General features: G+C 46.1%; 1 protein-coding gene across 4 annotated transcripts in view; it reads left to right on the top strand.

Moving 5' to 3' along the window:
* Positions 1-18,915, top strand: part of CSAD (cysteine sulfinic acid decarboxylase) — a 29,925-nt gene that overhangs the window by 2,673 nt on the left and 8,337 nt on the right. For 3 of the 4 annotated variants that reach the window (XM_027036258.2, XM_027036262.2, XM_053226288.1), the window contains 7 exons: positions 13,743-13,879; positions 14,141-14,267; positions 14,350-14,440; positions 14,799-14,905; positions 15,335-15,450; positions 15,932-16,011; positions 16,315-16,369. In XM_027036258.2, the coding sequence (XP_026892059.2) occupies positions 13,754-13,879; positions 14,141-14,267; positions 14,350-14,440; positions 14,799-14,905; positions 15,335-15,450; positions 15,932-16,011; positions 16,315-16,369 (702 nt within the window). In that variant the 5' untranslated portion in view covers positions 13,743-13,753. Of the gene's footprint in view, positions 1-8,740; positions 13,497-13,742; positions 13,880-14,140; positions 14,268-14,349; positions 14,441-14,798; positions 14,906-15,334; positions 15,451-15,931; positions 16,012-16,314; positions 16,370-18,915 lie in introns of those variants that run through there. The other variant, XM_027036257.2, reaches the window with a different exon arrangement.

Genomic DNA, 18,915 nt, shown 5'->3' with positions numbered 1-18,915 from the left:
TCACTAATACTGGAGTTGACAACTTCTGTTGCTTCTTTTCTAAGTTATATTAACTTTTTACTTGTTATATGCATTTAAAATCCTTTCTCTTAGTTTTTCAATTGTCTTTCAGCCCCCCCCCCCTTTTAGAGCAAGTTATGCTTTATGTGAAAATATTTGAAATCTCCTATCAAAAATAAGAATAAGACAGGAATGTTTACCATCAAAGCTAATATTGTACTGGAGCTCCTGGACATTGAGAAGTCTCATTATTTTCATGTGGCATATTCATCTAGAAAGGGAATTGATTGACAAAATACTAAAACTAGTGAGCTTAGCAGCATGGCCAGATATGAGGTTAGCAAACAAAAATTGTATATATCAAATATAAGAACAATAACATCATAAAAATGAAATAATCTCACAGTAAGAATATTACATTTCTAAAAATTTTTTAATGTTTCTTTTTGAGAGAGGGAGACAGAGCATGAATGGGGGAGGGTCAGGGAGAGAGGGAGAGACAGAATCTGAGGCAGGCTCCAGGCTCTGAGCTGTCAGCACAGAGCCAGACTCAGGGCTTGAACTCACAAACTGTGAGACCTGAGCCGAAGTCGGATGCTTGACCGACTGAGCCACCCAGGTGCCCCCAAGAATATTACATTTCTAGAAATAAATTTAACAGAAAACTACAAGTCATATACTAAGAAAACCAGACTATCTTAGTGAAAGACAAAAAGGTCTTAGTTAAATGAAGAGTTTTACCATGTCTGTGGATAGAAACACTTGTGTAACAGCATAAGTTTTTGCCTTCGATTAAGTTAAGTTCTAATTAAAACAGGACTTTGCATGGAACTTAGTCTGATTTTAAATTTTTGATGGAAAAGAATAATTGCAAAGAGAGCAAAATTCTTTTGGAAAACATGGAGTGGGTAAAATAATGAGGGGGGATAAAGCCATGAGTTATCTTTAACCACTTTAATGGTGTCTTTCTCTATACAGAATTTTAGAAGTTATCCATAGTCAAATCTGCCTGTGGCTTTTGGGTTTCTCTGATGCTATCTCAAGATTAAAAAAATATTTCCCTGTAGTTCCTTCTTTTTCTTTTCTTTTTTTTTTAATTTAGTCAGTTAACATGTAGTGCAATATTGGTTTCAGGAGTAGAACTCAGTGATTCATCATGTACATACAACACCCAGTGCCCATTGTAAAAAGTGCCCTCCTTAATACCTATCACCCATCTAGCCCATCCTCCACACACTTCCCTCTGTCAACCCTCAGTTTGTTCTCTATTGTTAAGAGTCTCTTTGGGGCACCTGGGTGGCTTACTTGGTTAAGCGTCCGACTTTGGCTCAGGTCATGATCTCTTGGTGTGTGTGTTCGAGCCCCACATTGGGCTCTGTGCTGACGGCTTGGAGCCTGCTTTGGATTCTGTATCTCCCTCTCTCTCCCTGCTCCTCCTCTACTTGTACTCTGTCTCTCAAAAATAAACATTACAAAAAAAAGTCTCTCCCCATAGTTCCTTCTGACATTCTTATAGTTGTATATTTTCAGCTTTTGTCTTTCTCTCTGCTGCAGTTTATTTTTGTGTATGGTAAGAGGTAGTTAGAAATGCCAGACCTAAAAGTAACCAATACTGTAGTGGGAGAGGTACTAGCCTAGAATTCAGAAAATCAGAGATCTAGGCTTGCTGTCGTGTCTCCTTTGTAATCTTGGACAAATTAACTCTGGACTGAGATTCCTCATCTTGAAAGCTGGGGCGAATAAATAAATACCTTTCCGGCTAATTTCTGGCACTACTGCCAGGATCAAATGAGGTCACAGATGAGAAGGCTTTGAGAAAGAAGAAAACCCTTTGCAAATTTTCTAAGTTATCATTAATACAGATTTTTGGTCTATGCAAGTAAAATGTAAGTGGAATGCAGCATTATTCTTCAGTATCAGGTAATAGTTGGTCTATTCGTCCAAATGTTTATTGAGTGCCTTTGTGCAAGACCTTGGGGGAAGGGAGTGGAGAGTTGGGAAGATGAAAACTATCTTTTTTTTTTTTTTTTTTTTTTTTTTTGAGTGCCTGTTTTGTATTTAGTGCTTTCCTTAAAGATAAGACCTTAACCCCCCAGGACTTTACAATCTAGAAGCAGAGAAATCACTGTACATATAAAGAGAATTGGTGCCTTTATGGATGTGGGTATTGAGTCCATGGGATTTGTTAGCAGGTGGACAGTACAGAGGTCAGTGTTGTCACTTTCTAACAATTATTAGCCTGGCAGAAAGTGCTTTAAGAAACTGCCCTGGTCTTTTTTGCCCACAGGCAGGTCTCCTCCTGCGTGACTTCCCTAACTTCTTTGGCGCTGCTCTTCGCTCAGGCCCACCCTATCAGTTATTCAAATAGTATCCTAACAGATTCCTGATTAGTCTTTTCCTGCACCAGCTCTTTATCGCCTTTAAGACCTGAACGTTTTCCCTTTGAAGACTGCCCTGGGCCAATCTGAGCAGAATTAACCAGCCCTGCCTTTCCTTGTGAGCATTCCATTCTATTGTGGCAAGTGAGCCTTTATTTTACCTGTCCACCTCCCTACTGGTCTGTCAGCTGGAGCTCACAGGGCAGACACAGCCCCCCAGGCAGATACTGAGTCAGTGTTTGCTGAACTAGCTGAGCCCGTTCCTCTCTCTAGAGCCTTTTGGGTTGTGTAATAGAAATGAGCACTATATAGCTGGCTACCTTTGTGACCAGTTAGACCTTTTTAATGATAGTGGATCAAGGAGTTGGGAAACCATGTGAGGTACTAGGGCCATTCTTGAGCCTGGTGATTTTTTATATTTTAGAGTTCTTACTGCTCCTTAAATTCCTTAATTTTTCTTGTTGATTAAAAATAACCTTTATTTTACGGGGCGCCTGGGTGGCTCAGTCGGTTGAGCGTCCAACTTTGGCTCAGGTCATGATCTCAGGTTCGTGGGTTTGAGCCCTGCATCGGGCTCTGTGCTGACAGCTCAGAGCCTGGAGCCTGTTTCAGATTTTGTGTCTCCCTCTCTCTCTGCCCCTCCCCCACTCGTGCTCTGTCTTCCTCTGTCTCAGAAATAAATAAACATTAAAAAAAAATAATAACCGGGGCGCCTGGGTGGCTCAGTCGGTTAAGCGTCCGACTTCGGCTCAGGTCATGATCTCACGGTCCGTGAGTTCGAGCCCCGCGTCGGGCTCTGTGCTGACAGCTCAGAGCCTGGAGCCCATTTCAGATTCTGTGTCTCCCTCTCTCTCTGCCCCTCCCCTGTTCATACTCTGTCTCTCTCTGTCTCAAAAATAAAATAAAAAAACGTTAAAAATTAAAAAAAATAATAATAATAACCTTTATTTTAATTACACAAGTAATATGAAGTTATCATATAAAGTTTTAGAAGTATAGGTGTATAAGAAAATCAGAATAGGGGCACCTGGGTGGCTCAGTCAGTTAAGCGTCTGCTCTTGATTTTGGCTCAGGTCATGATCACATGGTTCGTGAGATTGAGCCCCAGGTCAGGCTCTGTGCTGACATTGTGGGAGCCTGCTTGGGATTCTCTCTTCCTCTCTCTCTGCCCCTCCTCTGTTGTGCATGCATGCTCTCTTGTCTCTCAAAATAACGTGAAAAAAAATTTACAAAAGAAAATGAAAATAATCTATAATTCCAATATCCAGGAATAACTGTTATTAATATTTTGAAGGCTTTTTCCATCTTTTTAAAGTCTTTTAAAAATGCATGGGGAATGACTGCTAACAGGTATGGGGTTTCTCTTTGGGGTGATGAAAATGTTTTGGAATTAAAAAGTGTGAACGACGTACAACTTTGTGAATATCCTAAAAAAAAAAAAAACAACCCACTGAATTGTACAATTTAAAAGGGTGAACTTCCTGGTATGTGAGTCATATCTTAATAAAGCTGTTCTTCTTCTAAAAATGTTTATAGATACATAAAGTGTTGCCTTTTTCTGACCTGAGAGCAAGTTGCAGATATCATGCTCCTTTTCTGCTAAATGTTTCCGCATATGTAAGAATATTCTCTTACATAACCACAATCCAGTGATCAAATTCAGGAAATTTAACACTGACTGAATACTAATATTTATGATGCCATGCACAGTTAGTTTCCACCAGTTGTTCCAATAATGGTCTTTGTGGCAGGTTTTTTCTTCCTTATCCAGGAGCCGATTTAAGTTCACACATTCCTTTTTAATTTTTTTTTTTTTTTTTTTTTTTTTTTTTTTGAGAGAGAGAGTAGGATTGGGGGAAGAGCAGGGAGAGAGAGAGAATCCCAAGCAGGCTCGGAGCTCTGTGCTAAGCCCGACATGGCCCTTGATCTCATGACCAAGAGATCATGACCTGAAGTGAAATCAGGAGTCAGACACTTAACTGCTTAACCGACTGAGCCACCCAGGTGCCCCTCAAACATTCCTTTTGATTGTAATGTCTCTATTTCTGGAACATTTCCTCAATATTTCTTTGATTTTCACAATGCTGACATTTTTGAAAATAACAAGTTACTGGGGTGCTTGGGTTGCTCAGTCAATTAAGCGTCTGACGGGCTCAGGTCATGATCTCACAGTTCGTGAGTTCGAGCCCCATGTCAGAGTCTGTACTGACAGCTCAGAGCCTGGAGCCTGCTTCAGATTCTGTGTCTGCCCCTCCCCTACTCATATTATGTCTCTTTCAAAAATAAAAACATGAAAAAAAAGAGAAAATAACGAGTTAGTTATTTTGTAGAATTACACTCAATTTAGATATGCCTGTTTCCTCACCATTAAATTCAGGTTATGCATTTTTGGCAGAAATGTGACATGAGTGATGTTGAGTGCTTCTCAATGCCTCACATCAGAAGGGCTGGTATGTCAGTCTATCCCATTATTGGTGATGTTGCCTTGAATCTTGGGTAAGGTGGTCCACCAGGTTTCTCCACTAGAAGGTCATCATTTTCCCCTTAAAGTGTTTTTTTTTTTTAAGGAAAGGAATTTTGCAACATAGCCCATAGGAAAAAAGTGAAGCTTTATCCAGGTTTTACTGTGATGCTGATGTTTTTGAATGAAGAAAGATGTGACAATATTTGAGGATTAAATGAAAAAGAAAAAAAAAATCAGTCGAGGATGAGGAGGCAGGAGAACAGTCAGAATCTGGATTTGAGTAACCAGTGGAAGATGGTTGCCATTCATCAAACCAGGACACCTAAGAAGAGTGTATTTGAGAGGGCTGATGTTGAGTTCAGTTTTGGAGCTACTGAGTATGAAGTGCCCATGAGACTTCTAAGTTGGGCAGGCGGCTTCCTGGACGTGGACTCAGGAGAGAGGTCTGGAATGGAGGAGCTACCAGGAGGTAGCCCAAAGCACAGATGCAGTTGTCTAGGGAGTGGTGCAGATTACAGGTAAAAGAAGCATTGGGACAGAGCCCTGAGGGACTCCAGCATTTCAGGGAGGGCCAGGGGAAGGTGAAAATGCAAAGGGAACTGAGAAACAGTTGGTGGTAATCCAATGGAGCCAGTGAAAGAAAATGTTGCTTGGATAAGGGTGATATGTGCCCATTGGATTTGGAAGTTCTTGGTGGCTTTGAAGGTGGAAGCTACGTGGTGGGCTGAGGAAGGCGTGAGAGGAGAGAAAATGAAGATGGAGTGGGGACAGCCCTTTTAGGAAGGTAGGGGGCAGCTGGAGTGGGAATGTGTGAGGTTTAAACTATTTATTTATTTATTTTTTAATGTTTATTTTTGAGATAGCACGAGTGGGGGAGGGGCAGGGAGAGAGGGAGACACAGAATCCGAAGCAGGCTCCAGGCTCCGAGCTGTCAGCACAGGACCTGACGCGGGGGCTTGAACCCATGAACCATGCGATCATGACCTGATCCGAAGTCAGACACTTAACCCACTGAGCCACCCAGGCGCCTCTTGGTTTAAGCTATTTAAAATGCTGTGAGAAAGAAGTAGTAGGAAGGAGAGTTGAAGAAGTGAGGGGATAACCGAGAGGGTATCCTTGAGGGAAAAGGAGAGGAAGCGTTTAGACCAGTGGTTTCAACTTGGATATCTATAGGGCCAGGCAGGTAATGTAGATGAGTGAGGTGGGCTGGTGTGGACTGAGGTGAAACAGAATGCAAAATTTTAAGGGCCTATGTCTCATGACCTTGTGATGAGAGATTACGTCTTCACCCATCGCCGTGAGCTTTGCAGCACCCCCCTGTGAGAGGAACATACATCCTCACCCCGCTGCCCTGGGGTTTGCCTTGGTCAATGGGATATGAGCGGATGTGCCATATGCCAGGTATGAGCAGAATTTTTAAGAGTCGTTGCGTGGTTTTCTCTGCCTTTGTTCCTTTCCTTCTGCCATGAGAACATCGTGTCCCAGATAGGGGCTGTTCCTTCATCCTGGGTCGTGGAATAAAGGCACGTGGGTCAGGACTAGAGCCAACCCCACCACCAATGTAAACCATGAAAGAGAAATAAACTTCTGTTGTTGCAAGCCCGTGGGATTTTGAAGCCGTTAGTTACCACAGCAAAATTGACTAATGCAGATGTTCAACTAAAATGAAACCATTCTAAGATATCATATTGTACTCAAATTAAAAAGATTCAGAAGTTTGATAGGCATACTCTGCCACCGAGGCCAAGATCACGGGCACTTTCGTATACTGGTACCCTCTGGAAGTTGGCAATCCTTATCAAAATAACAAATGCAGATGGCTGTAATAAAAGAGATAATAGGGGCACCTGGGTGGCTCAGTCAGTTGGGCGTCCGACTTCGGCTCAGGTCATGGTCTCGTGGTCCACGAGTTCAAGCCCCGCATCAGGATCTGTGCTGACAGCTCAGAGCCTGAAGCCTGTTTCAGATTCTGTGTCTTCCTCTCTCTCTCTGCCCCTCCCCCACTCACCCTCTGTCTCTCTGTCTCTGAGAAATGAATAAACCTTAAAAAAATTTTTTTTTAAAATAAAAATAAAAAATAAAAAATAAAAGAGATAATAGTAAGTCTGACAAGGATTTGGAGAAATTGGAACCCTTGTCCAATACTAATGGGAATGTAGGATGGTACTGGCACTTTGGAACGCAGTTTGGTAGTTCCTCAAAAAGTGAAACACAGAGTTACTATACGACCCAGTGATTCCACTACCAGCTACGTACCCCGGAGAATTGAAAACATGTGCCCACACGAAAACCTGTACATTTATGTTCACAGCAGCGCTGTTCACAATAGCCAAAAAGTAGACACAACCCAAAGGTCCGTAAGTTGGTGAATAGATAAATAAAACGTGGTATATCCATGTGATGGATTATTTGGCTGTAAAAGGGAATGAAGTTCCGATATGTAGCCGCTATGTGCTAAAAAAATGAACGAACCTTGAAAACATTATGTTCAATAACAGAAGCCAGTCACAGAAGATCATATATTGTATGCGTCTATTTATATGAAATGTCTGGAATAAGCAAATGTGTAGAGGCAGAAAATAGGTTAGTGGTGGCTGGAGGTATAAGGGGGTGGGAAATGGAGAATGAGGAGTGACCACTGATGAGTTTCTTTTTGGGGTGATGAAAATGTTCTAGAATTAGTGATGGTGGCTGCACAATTTTGTTACCGTATATATAAAAAACACCACTGAAATGCACAATGTAAAGGGGTTTGTTTTGTGACATGTAAATTATATCTCAATAAAGCTGTTCTATTTAAAAAAGAATAGGGCGCCTGGGTGGCTCAGTCGGTTAAGCATCTGAGTTTGGCTCAGGTCATGATCTCGCGATATGAGAGTTTGAGCCCTGCATTGGGCTTGCACTGACAGTGCAGAGCCTGCTTGAGATCTTCTCTCTCTCCCTATCACTCTCTCCACCCCTCCCCTACTTGCTCTCTCTCTCTCTCTCTCTCTCAAAATAAATAAACAAAAAAAGAATATAGAAGTTCTATATATGCTGATAAAAGGTCACCTATATATTGTTAACTGAAAGAAAACAAGATACAAATCAGTGATTATATGCTATCATTTGTGTGAAAAGAGAGAAAGTAAGAATACATAGTCACATTTGTTAGTATTTACAGTAAAAACTCTGAAAGATTACCCAAGAAACTATTAAAAATGGTTACCTATGGGAGCGGAAGGGGGAATGGGGCACATGGAATGGTTGGGAATTAGACTTTTCACTATTAATATTTTTTATATATTTTGATTTTTGAACTACCTGAATATAGTGCTTACTCAAAAATAAAAATCGGAAAGAAAGCATGAATGCAAAACTGCAATAATAATAAAGGGTCAACTCCAACTACAGATGATTTCCAGGCCTTCTGATTTTTTTCACAAGGAGCTGGAAGTTACAGTATTGTCAATCACTTTTCAAAGTGTTAAAACAGGGGCACCTCGCTGGCTCAGTTGGCAGAGCATGTGGCTCTTGATCTTGGGGTCGTGAATTCGAGCCCCACATTGGGCCTAGAGATTATGTAAACAAACAAACAAAACATACTATACAAGCCAAACAAAACCACCTCTGTGCATGAGAGTTGGCTCACCAGTGACCTTGCTTAGACTGTGAGCTTCATGACAGAGCTCTGGCATTTCCATCCCCCACCCTTTTAATTAAGTAAGCACTATGCCCAACATGGGGCTTGAACTCACTGACTGAGCCAGCCAGGTTCCCCTAGGGCTATGGTCTTTTGCTCTCTATTGTACCTCTAGCGGCCACCAAAGTGCTTGGTACGTACTAGATACTGAACAAATACTGAAAGAAGGAAGGGAGGAAGAGAAGGAGGAAGTTGGAGGCGGTGGGGAGGGGGGGAGGTATCCAGAGGGCAGATAACACAAAACTGAGTGCTTTTATCCTCTGAATATGGTTACTGCCTTCATTACAGTCCCTGGGATTCCCTTCACCTCTCTCCTGTGTTGGAGGTATTTGATTTGGTCTGATTCTCCTGTCTTTTGTCTATGACCTGGTTTTGGTGTATTTGTTTGTTTTGTTTTATCTCTGGAAGTCTTCAGATCCCCCATTGTTCTAAAATAATATTATAATCTGTCTTTGTTTTGGTCATTCAGTGGATTCTTTTAATCTATCTTTCTGTTCTGGGGTGCCTGGGTGGCTCAGTCGGTTGAGCATCTGACTTCAGCTCAGGTCATGATCTCACAGTTCGTGGGTTCGTGCCCCGCATCAGGCTCTGTGCTGACCACTTGCTCAGAGCCTGGCGCCTGCTTCAGCTTCTGTGTCTCCTTCTGTCTCTCTATCCCTCCCCTGCTCATGCTTTGTCTCACTTTCTTTCTCAAAAATAAATAAATGTAAAAAAAAAAATTTAATCTATCTTTCTGTTCTTTACAGATGTCTTTGATTTCCTTCCTCCTTTTCTCCCCCCCGTCTATTTCTGAAACTTTTATTACTCGACTATTGGGCCTTCTGGATTGATCTAAAGTTCTTTTCTTTATCCATCTCTTTATATTTTTATCTTTCTGTGTGATTTTCTTTGCTTCCTTTTATTTCTAATTTTTCATTTCGGTTGTCATATTTTTAAAATCCTAGAGCTTCTTCATGTTCTCTGAGTATTCCTTTTTGAGGGCGACCTATTTTTTAATGAATGCAATATCTTCTTGAAATTTTGAGGCTTTCTTCTCCCTGCATTTCTCTTCTTCCACCAAATGCCTTTTTTCAGTTTGTCTTTTTACGTCTGTGGTTCAGGTTAGGGGCTTTTCTCAAGGGTCTGGTAACTCTGGCTGGCTGGCCGCTCCCATCGAAGAGGGAGGCACTCAGGCATATTAGAAGGCCCAAGTGCATGGGTAGGCCATATTGACTTGTGGGCACCACTGACCGGGTGATCAGGTGAAGACTGAGATAAGAGCGTCAGGAGGTCTTTTCTCTGAGGCTATCAAGGTCAGTTTCTCTGGAGAGGAATCCTCTAGTCTCCTGGCCCTAGAAGGCTCACCCCTGGCCACTGGTTCTGAATGCTGGTTAGAAGAAAGGAGCTGATGTGATAGTCACTTCCTTCTCACCCTCCTCCACTCAGTGCAATGCCTCATACTCACCTGCTGTGCTTCCCTGGCCTCCCTAAGTCCCACCCTACCTGTTTCATTTTCTCTAGAAAACAAATCTCTTGCTTTCTTTGGAAGTAGGGGGAAAGAAGGAGAGTTTCCCAGCTGAACAGGTTGGGGGAGGAGAGTGCGGGTTTAACTGTTCGTTACACAAACTTACACAACTCCTTCCTGCCTTCCAAGATGGCTGGTGTTTTTAATTCCTGAGCCCTTCTGGGCTTCTGCCCCAAGAACCAGCTCGTTTCCCATTGGCATGGCCTTCTGCAGACACACTGGTTTGACTGTCTGCCATTTGCTAAACCAGTTACCACTTCTCATCTGCTTTCTATCGTCTATGATTAATGACATCTCTCACCTCTTGTCTCTCTTCTCATTTGCTTTATTCTCCCGGCTTTAAAATTTCACTGATGCAATTTTAGCAGTTTCAGGAAGGAAGAGCGGTAAACGTAGGTGTTTAACCTGCTGTGTTTAATTGGAATGAGCACAGAGACCATGAATTTGTAGCGATGTCGATTTGAATGGTTGGGTGGCTTTTACTAGCAGAATCCAGTAGTCCTGGTGGATTTGGTAAGAGAAGGACTGGCCAATTGGATTGGGGTTTCACTGGGTGGATTTGGTGGAAGCACCAAAGGGCCGGGGAGTTGAGGATTTTGCACAAAGAGTAGTTGAAACGACAGAACATACAATCTGGGTTGCAAAAGTGAAAGGAATACAGGTGTGGGAGTTGATGGTTAGAGGAATCGATGGACTAGAGATCCCATGAAATTGGAAGAAACTTGTGAATTTTTTAACAAACGCTACTTGTTCCTACCACCATCTTCTCAGCTAGGGGCTAAGGCCCTATTCCTAACTCCATTCATGTTTCTTTGCTTTTGTCCTTCTTCCTTTTAAAAAGAAAAACTCTTTGCAGGCAGGGGCCCTTCCCTCTCTAAGGTTCCCAGGGCAGGATTGCGTATGGGGAACAAGGGTAGTGATGTCTCATCTCCCTGTTTATCCCTGGAGGAAACTGGGAGTGCTAGAGCCCTCACCTCCAGTTTTCATTTCTGAGCCATGACTGAGGTGGAATGGGTAAAGCAGGTGCTGGGAAGGCGGCCACACACAGTCTTCTCTGTAGACCCTCTCTTCCGAGCTTTGGGAAAAGCCTCCCTCCTGGCAGGGGTCTCTCGTTGCTCACCAGCTGTTCCCTCCTTACAAACCTGGCGATCTGTTTTCTACCCACACTGAGCTCCTGTGAACACCAGTAGATGCCTTGGGGGTTCTCTCTTGAAAACCCCTTATTTTACAGAAACTGAGGCCCTGAAGCATTCTCACTTCTGGCCCAGTGGTCTTTGCACCACAGCAAACTCAGTGCCCGAGAGAGCCGTGTGAGAGGCAATCGAGCATAATGGTTAGGAGCAGGGGCCTCAGAGCCTGACACACGTGGGTTCAGACCCAGCTTGGCCACATGCCGGCTGCATGATCTCAACAAGTGATATACATAGTACCTCTGGAATCTTAGAGGTACCTCTTCCTCACCTTTAAATGTTGGTAATAGGGGCACCTGGGTGTCTCATTTGGTCAAGGGTCTGATTTTGGCTCAGGCCATGATCTCACTGCTTGTGGGTTCAAGCCCTGTGTCGGGCTCTGTGTTGACAGCTCAGAGCCTGAAGCCTGCTTCAGATTCTGTGTCTCCTTCTCTCTCTCTGTCCCTACCCCCCTCTCAAAAATAAAATTAAAAAAAATTTAAATGTGGGTAATAAACTTACCCTCAACAGTTGCAAAGATGATGATAATACATACTAAGTACAGAGTGTGGCATGCAGTAAGTGCTGTCTTTCTCTGCTTCTCTCCCTCAAGTCTCTCCACCCAAACACCCCACAGCTGCCACCTGTCAGGAGAGCTAAAGTGACATTGATGAAGGATTGACTCTTTCATTCACAAGGCCTGGGTCAGCTCTCCTATTTTCCCCAAACCCAGTCTGCTGAGGGAAAGTTTAAGGGTGGGACCACTACAGTCCCTTGAACCTGTGTTTTCATCTAGTGCGGGGTTCCAGCAGCTGTTGACAGATTATATCAGAGCAGCCCACTTTGAGGAAGGTTCCTCTTCATGTTTCCTGGATCCTCTCGCCCCCTCATTTGGGGCGAGGGTTCCTAAGCCTTGGATTTCCCCTCTCTCCTTGACCATCTCTCCGAACATTCTCTCCCATGGGGAATGGAGCCCATCACAAGGCTTTAGCTGTACCCTGACTCTTGAATCTGCTTTCTGTTCTAGCAGTTCATCAGCACTTTGGGCTGACCTCCTCATTCCTCTATCCTTTCCTACCCACGCCACCCTTATTCAAATGTGGATCACTTCTTGCCTGGTTTACAGCAACGCCCTGTTAATTCTGCAACCCTGTGCCATATACTGGTCTTCTGAGTGTCACTTTCATCACATTATTCCATGCCACAGAGTCTTTCAATGGCCTCCTGTTTTCTGCAGGATAAAATCCAGATCCTTGGGCCTAGGTGGCACTCAAGCCTCCCCATCATCATGCAGCCCTGCCCACCCTGCCTTTGCTCCCATATCATCTTTGCAGACCTCCCTCCAGCCAGCCTGGCACCTTCACTGACCTTCCATACTCTTTTCCCATGTTAGCTCATGGCAGCCCCCTGTCCCCGAATGCCTCTCCCCACCCCCACCCCCCACTTTCGCCAATCCCATTTCTCCTGCCCACTTTCAAGATTCAGCCCCAGTCCCACTACACATCTTCCCCAGCCTTCAGCCTCCACCCATCTCCTCTTTTCCTCAATAGCCCTTGGGGGCCACATCCAGCCTGCCCTGGGCTGTGACTGTTGCAGGTGCATCTGTGTCCTCCCAGCAGACAGGGGGACTTTCTCAGTCCCCAGTACCCTGTCGTGAACACAGTTGGTGCTCACTGCAAACAACTGCTTTCTGTGTATTGAGCACTCTCAGCCTGCGGGGCACAGGATGACACTTGTTTAACAAAATGCTTCCTCAACATAACCCCTTTTTCTTCCCGCTCTAGGAGAGGACTTTGGAAATCAGGATGGGTCTGAAAAGCCTCTGGGGGTTGGGATGCAAAAAGATAAACCATTTCACCTCCACCTGTCTCTCTCTCTCAGGCTCCCTCCCCCTCGGTCTCCAGGGTCACCTGCGGCGGTTTCCTGCCCCGGCTGCCCTCATCTCCCTGCTGAACATTCCCCACGTCCTCCCTGTGGTCGTGGTGGTCGCAGCCAGGTCCCACTTCAGCCCTCTCATTCTCTAGTCCTGCTGGCTGTTCTCTTAACCCTGATGTTAATGTTTTTGCCTTTCATCTCATCTCCCCCTTCTTCATGTTAGCTAATGATTATTCAGGGACTTAACCCACTGTCCCTGTCCCAAATCTGTAAGTTCTCTTAGGGGCAAGGGTCATGAGAGTGATCTCATGGTCATGTGACTGCTGCCTATACGTCACCCCCTCTGCTGTCCTGGTCCTAACACTCTCAAAGTTAGTTGTGTGCCCTGCCTCTGGCTCACTTGAACGGAGACCTGAGTGGAAAGGTACGCCTCTCATCTTTGCCTTGCGTGGGCAGTGGCCACGAGTTTCCACCTGCTCACCACTAACTTTCCTGCTGTTGCTACTGACTTTCTCCCTGGGCCCTCACTTGCCCTTGTCTGTACAGTGAAGGCTGGGACTGGGCTGCAGGACTCGGGCCATAGGCCTGTTATGGGGGTTGGGATTCTCGCTGGTCAGTTCCAGGTGGAGTACACAGGCTGAGTAGGGAATAACTCCTGCTTTGCTCACAGATTTTATCCTGATGGCTGACTCGAAACCACTCTTCTCCCTTGATGGGGACCCGATGGCTGCCGAAGCCTTGCTCCGGGATGTGTTTGGGATTGTGGTGGATGAGGTCATTCGGAAAGGGACCAGTGCTTCGGAGAAGGTGGGTCCTTTCCCCCTCCTCCTGCCGCGCACCACACCTGGCTCAGAACTGTCCTCCTCCCACCAGGCTTCTCCCCAGAATTCATCACTGTCTCACTGGGTGCCTCAGGGATTCTATCCTGGGTCACACCGTCTTTACCCTGGTTCATGAGTTGCCTTGGAAATATTTCTAACTCGTTTTCAGTGCAAGTTGAGATGTGGCTCGGGCAGCCAGTCGGTGGAGTGTCCACGGGCCCCCAGAATCCCCTGCTTCTCTTGCTAGGTCTGCGAGTGGAAGGAGCCAGAGGAGCTGAAGCGGCTTCTGGATCTGGAGTTGCGCAGCCAGGGCGAGGCACCAGAGCAGATCCTGGCGCGGTGCCGGGCGGTGATCCGCTATAGCGTGAAGACCTGTGGGTCCTGGGTCGTGGCGGGAGGAGTGGCCGGAGTTCGCCCCAGCAGCTCCACTCTGAGCTCCCCGCCCCCCTTGTCCAGGTCACCCGCACTTCTTCAACCAGCTCTTCTCAGGGTTGGATCCCCACTCTCTGGCCGGGCGCGTTATCACTGAGAGCCTCAACACCAGCCAGTGAGTCTTCCCAAGGCCGCTTCCCCCACCCTCCAAAGGATTGGGTTTCGGGGAGACATAGCCCTGGGGGAAGGAGGAGAATGGTTTTGCTCCCCACCCCCTGCCCCCTGTTTTCTGGCATCTCTACTGGCAGTTTTTCTCCTTGTACCCTTTGGGCTCCCTTTCTCCCAGCTTTCGCATGCCTCCTGACCCCAGTTTTTCCTCATTCTTGCTTCTCTGGCTCTTTGTCACCAGCTCATTCCTCCCTTTGGACCTTTCCTCACTCAGTGTTTCCACCTCCTTTTTCTACTCCTCTGAGAGTCTGACCTGGCCAGCCCTCCCTCCTCTTTTCCCTTCTCATCCCTCCCTCTCCTGGCAGGTACACTTATGAAATTGCCCCGGTGTTCGTACTCATGGAAGAAGAGGTGCTGAAGAAACTCCGGGCCCTGGTGGGCTGGAGCTCTGGGGATGGGGTCTTCTGCCCTGGTATGTGAGAAGGAGGAAGCCTCTCTCTGGCCCTTTTGAGGGTTCCTCCTCTCCCACTATTCTCATGCTCTGTGCAGGGAGGGGTGACTCCTCCTTGTTTCCTCTCCAGCTGGGCTTGGGCCAAACCAGAGAGAAGCTGCCCAGTCCTCTGTATCCTCATGTTTGCCAAACAGTCCATGGGATCAGCACTCCAGTGCCTGCTCTGGGGAGGGGAGGCACCGTCCCGGGTCAGCCCAGGACGTGGAGGGGAGTAGTCAGGGGGATCTGCGGATCCTGGGGCTGTTCTGTGTTGTCAGCAGGCCATTTGCAGAGCCCTGGGAGCCAGTGTCTCGTGCTTCTTTGATCAGTTCTCCTGGGTGGAGAGGTCAGGGGCAGCAAGCTCCAGTTTTGACCCACTGCTCCTCCCTCTTGCCACTCTCCCCGTGACAGGTGGCTCCATCTCCAACATGTATGCCATGAACCTGGCCCGCTATCAGCGCTACCCGGATTGCAAGCAGAGGGGCCTCCGGGGACTGCCACCCCTGGCGCTCTTCACATCAAAGGAGGTGGGAAGAGGTTCAGACCTACCCTGGGCCTCCTGATTCTAATCTTCAGCCAGCTGAGTCAGCCTGCCCAGACCCATCTCTTCTGGGGCCAGCCTGCCCCCAGGCAGAGGTGCTCCCTTCCAATCAAGGGGCTGAGTAAAGGCTTCCGTTCACCTTGCCTTCTGTCTGAAGGTAGCGAAGGGACAGTGAGTGCAGTGGACATAGTCCACACCCTTTCTACTCAGAGTATGGTCTGTGGACCAGCAGAATCAGGATCACCTGGGAGCTTGTCCGAAATGCCGGATCCCAGGCCCCAGCCCAGACATACTGAATCTGAATCTGCATTGGAACCAGACACCCTGGTGATCTGTGGGCACAGGAATGTTTGAGAAGCCCCGGTCTACGGGGTCTCATCCCCAGTCTCTCCCTTCCAGTCTCTCCCTTCCCCATCCTCCCTGCCCTCTTGCCCCCAGCCTAATCCGCCCTCTGCATTTCTCCACAGTGTCATTACTCCATTAAGAAGGGAGCTGCTTTTCTGGGACTTGGCACCGACAGTGTCTGGATAGTCAAGACAGATGAGAGGTGAAGGTCCTTCCGTTCACATAGCTCAGACCCAGCGTGGCACAGTGTACCTTGCTGCTGCCAGAAGTTCTGGGCTCAGGCCCATGCCCCAAGTGGGCTTTTCTCCCCGCTGTTCCTACAGAATTGCCACTTCTGTCTACCAGTGTCTCTAGCCCTGTCCCCTGAGATCCTCTCACTCCCCTTAGGGAAAGATCAACATTGTGGCCTCTGCATAGTGAACCCCACATTACCCTGTTCTCAACAGGTCTGCCTCCTAGCTGAGAAAACCCAATACTTCTTTACCCACTCAGTTTTCTTTTCCAGAGGGAAAATGATGCCTGAGGATCTGGAGAGGCAGATCAGTCTGGCTGAGGCTGAGGTGAGTGAGTAAGGGGCGCTGGGACAGTGGAGCAGAACCCCTTGGTCTTTTCTTGGAAGATTCTCTGGGCTCTCCCTACTGAAGGCACTGTTCTTTCCTCTTCTTCTTCTTCTTTTTTTTTTTTTTTAATTTTTTTTAACGTTTATTTATTTTTGAGACAGAGAGAGACAGAGCATGAACAGGGGAGGGGCAGAGAGAGAGGGAGACACAGAATCTGAAACAGGCTCCAGGCTCTGAGCTGTCAGCACAGAGCCCGACGCAGGGCTCATACTCACGGACCGTGAGATCATGACCTGAGCCGAAGTCGGACGCTTAACCGACCAAGCCACCCAGGCGCCCCTGTTCTTTCCTCTTCTTGACCTTGGTGCCCATCTCCCCCATGGGCTAAAGTGATCAGTGGGAGCGAGGACACTCTGTGCTGCTCTCAGGGACTTTGCCGAGACCCATAGGCAGGACTGGACCCGAAGAGACAGGAGCAGACCTGAGTCACTGAGTGGAATTTCCAGGGTGGCACCAGAAGGAAGATGCTGGGGACCTAAGTGCAGTGTGGAAGGTTTCTGTGAGCTGGGAGGCTCTGTGCAGGGAGAAGCCCAGGAAGCTGTGGCGGCCAGCGGTGAGGCTTGTGCCAGCTCCGAGCAGTGGGAAATGTGGAGGCCCCAGCACTCCCCGCTGACTGGGGGCCCATGTGAATCACTGCAGCCACCTTGGAGGGCATTTTGGAACTTTCTATAAAAAAAATTTTTTTTTTCTATTTGGCGGGGTTTTTAATTTTGTTTTTGTTGGTTTTCTATTCTAATAACTACGTAGTGATATCATTTTGTGATCGAGTTTCCTTAAATAATGACGTTGAGTATCTTTTAAAGTGCTTCTTGGGGCGCCTGGGTGGCTCAGTCGGTTAAGCGGCCGACTTCGGCTCAGGTCACGATCTCGCGGTCCGTGAGTTCGAGCCCTGGGTCGGGCTCTGGGCTGACAGCTCAGAGCCTGGAGCCTGTTTCAGATTCTGTGTCTCCCTCTCTCTGACCCTGCCCTGTTCATGCTCTGTCTCTCTCTGACTCAAAAATAAATAAAAACGTTAAAAAAAAAATTAAAAAAAAAATAAAGTGCTTCTTTGCTCTCTTTATAGCTTCTTGGTAAGTTGAGCATTCAAACGCTTTGCCCATGCGTGGACATATATATATATTTTTTAATTGAGTGTAGGTGACACACAATGTTCCACTCGTTTTAAGTGTACGATGCAGCGATTTGACGAGTTTGTGTTAGGCTGTACTCACAAGTGTAGCTACCATCTGTCACCGTAACAACACTATTACAGTGTCATTGACTAGATTCCCTGTGCTCTGCCTTGTGACACTATCTCTACAAATTTTGTTATACTTTATTTTTTATTAAAATTTTTTTTTAATTTAAAAATATTTTTAAAAAAGAGAGAGACACACACACACGAATGTGAGCGGGGGAAGGGCAGAGAGCGAGGGAGACACAGAATCTGCAACCGGCTCCACGGGCCGAGCTGTCCGCACAGAGCCTGACGCAAGGCTTGAACTCAAGGATGGTGAGATCATGATCTGACTCGAAGTCAGACGCTTAACTGACTGAGCCACCCAGGCACCCCTGCAATTCAATGGTTTTTAACAGAGTTGTGCAACATTCACTACAATAGATGTTAGCACATTTTCATCACCCTAAAAAGAAACCTTGCCCCCTTTAGCCATCAATCCCGTTTTCCCCAAACCTCCTACTAGGCAACACTAAGCTCCTCTGTGTCTCTGTGAATTTGCCTATTCTGGATTTCTCGTGGAAATGGACTTACACTATGCACGGTCTTTTGTGATGAACTTCTTTTACTTGGCACCCCGTCTTCAAGGTTCATCCTTGTTGTGGCGTGTGTCGGTACTTCATTCTTTTGATTGCTGGATAATATTTCATTGTATGGAATAGACCACATTTCGCTTATCTGCTCATCAGTTGATGGACACTTGGGTTGTTTCCACTTTTTGGCTCTTACGAGTAATCCTGCTCCGAACATTTGTGTACAAGTTTTTGCATGAACATACGTTTACATTTCTCTCGGTTATGTACCGGGAGCAGAATTGCTGAGTCATACAGTAACTCTGTATTTAACTTTTGAGGAGCCTCCAGACTGTTTTTCAAAGTGGCTACACCAGTTTTTCAAAGTGGCTACACCAGCTGTCCTACCAGCAGGGTGTGAGTGTTCCAGTTTCTCCACATCCTCAACAACACTTGTTATTTCTCTTTTTTTGCCTCATTTGTTTAAATTTAAGTATAATTAACAGCGTTATATTACTGTGAGGTGTACAACGTAGTGATTCAACAATTCTATACATTACTCAGTGCTTACAACAATAAGTGCAGTCACCATCTGTCATCATGCATTATTACAATATTGTTGACTGTATTGCCTATGCTGTGTTTTCATCTTCATGACTTCTTTATTTTATTACTGGAAGTTTGTACCTCTGAATCCCCTTTATCTATTTCACCCATGTCTCCACCCACCTTCCTTCTGGCCACCACCAGTTTGTTTT

This window comes from Acinonyx jubatus, chromosome B4 (assembly GCF_027475565.1).
Source record: "Acinonyx jubatus isolate Ajub_Pintada_27869175 chromosome B4, VMU_Ajub_asm_v1.0, whole genome shotgun sequence".
Lineage (NCBI taxonomy): Eukaryota > Metazoa > Chordata > Mammalia > Carnivora > Felidae > Acinonyx > Acinonyx jubatus.
The sequence above is the reverse complement of the archived record's forward strand: the minus strand, read 5'-3'. Positions and strand labels throughout refer to the sequence as shown.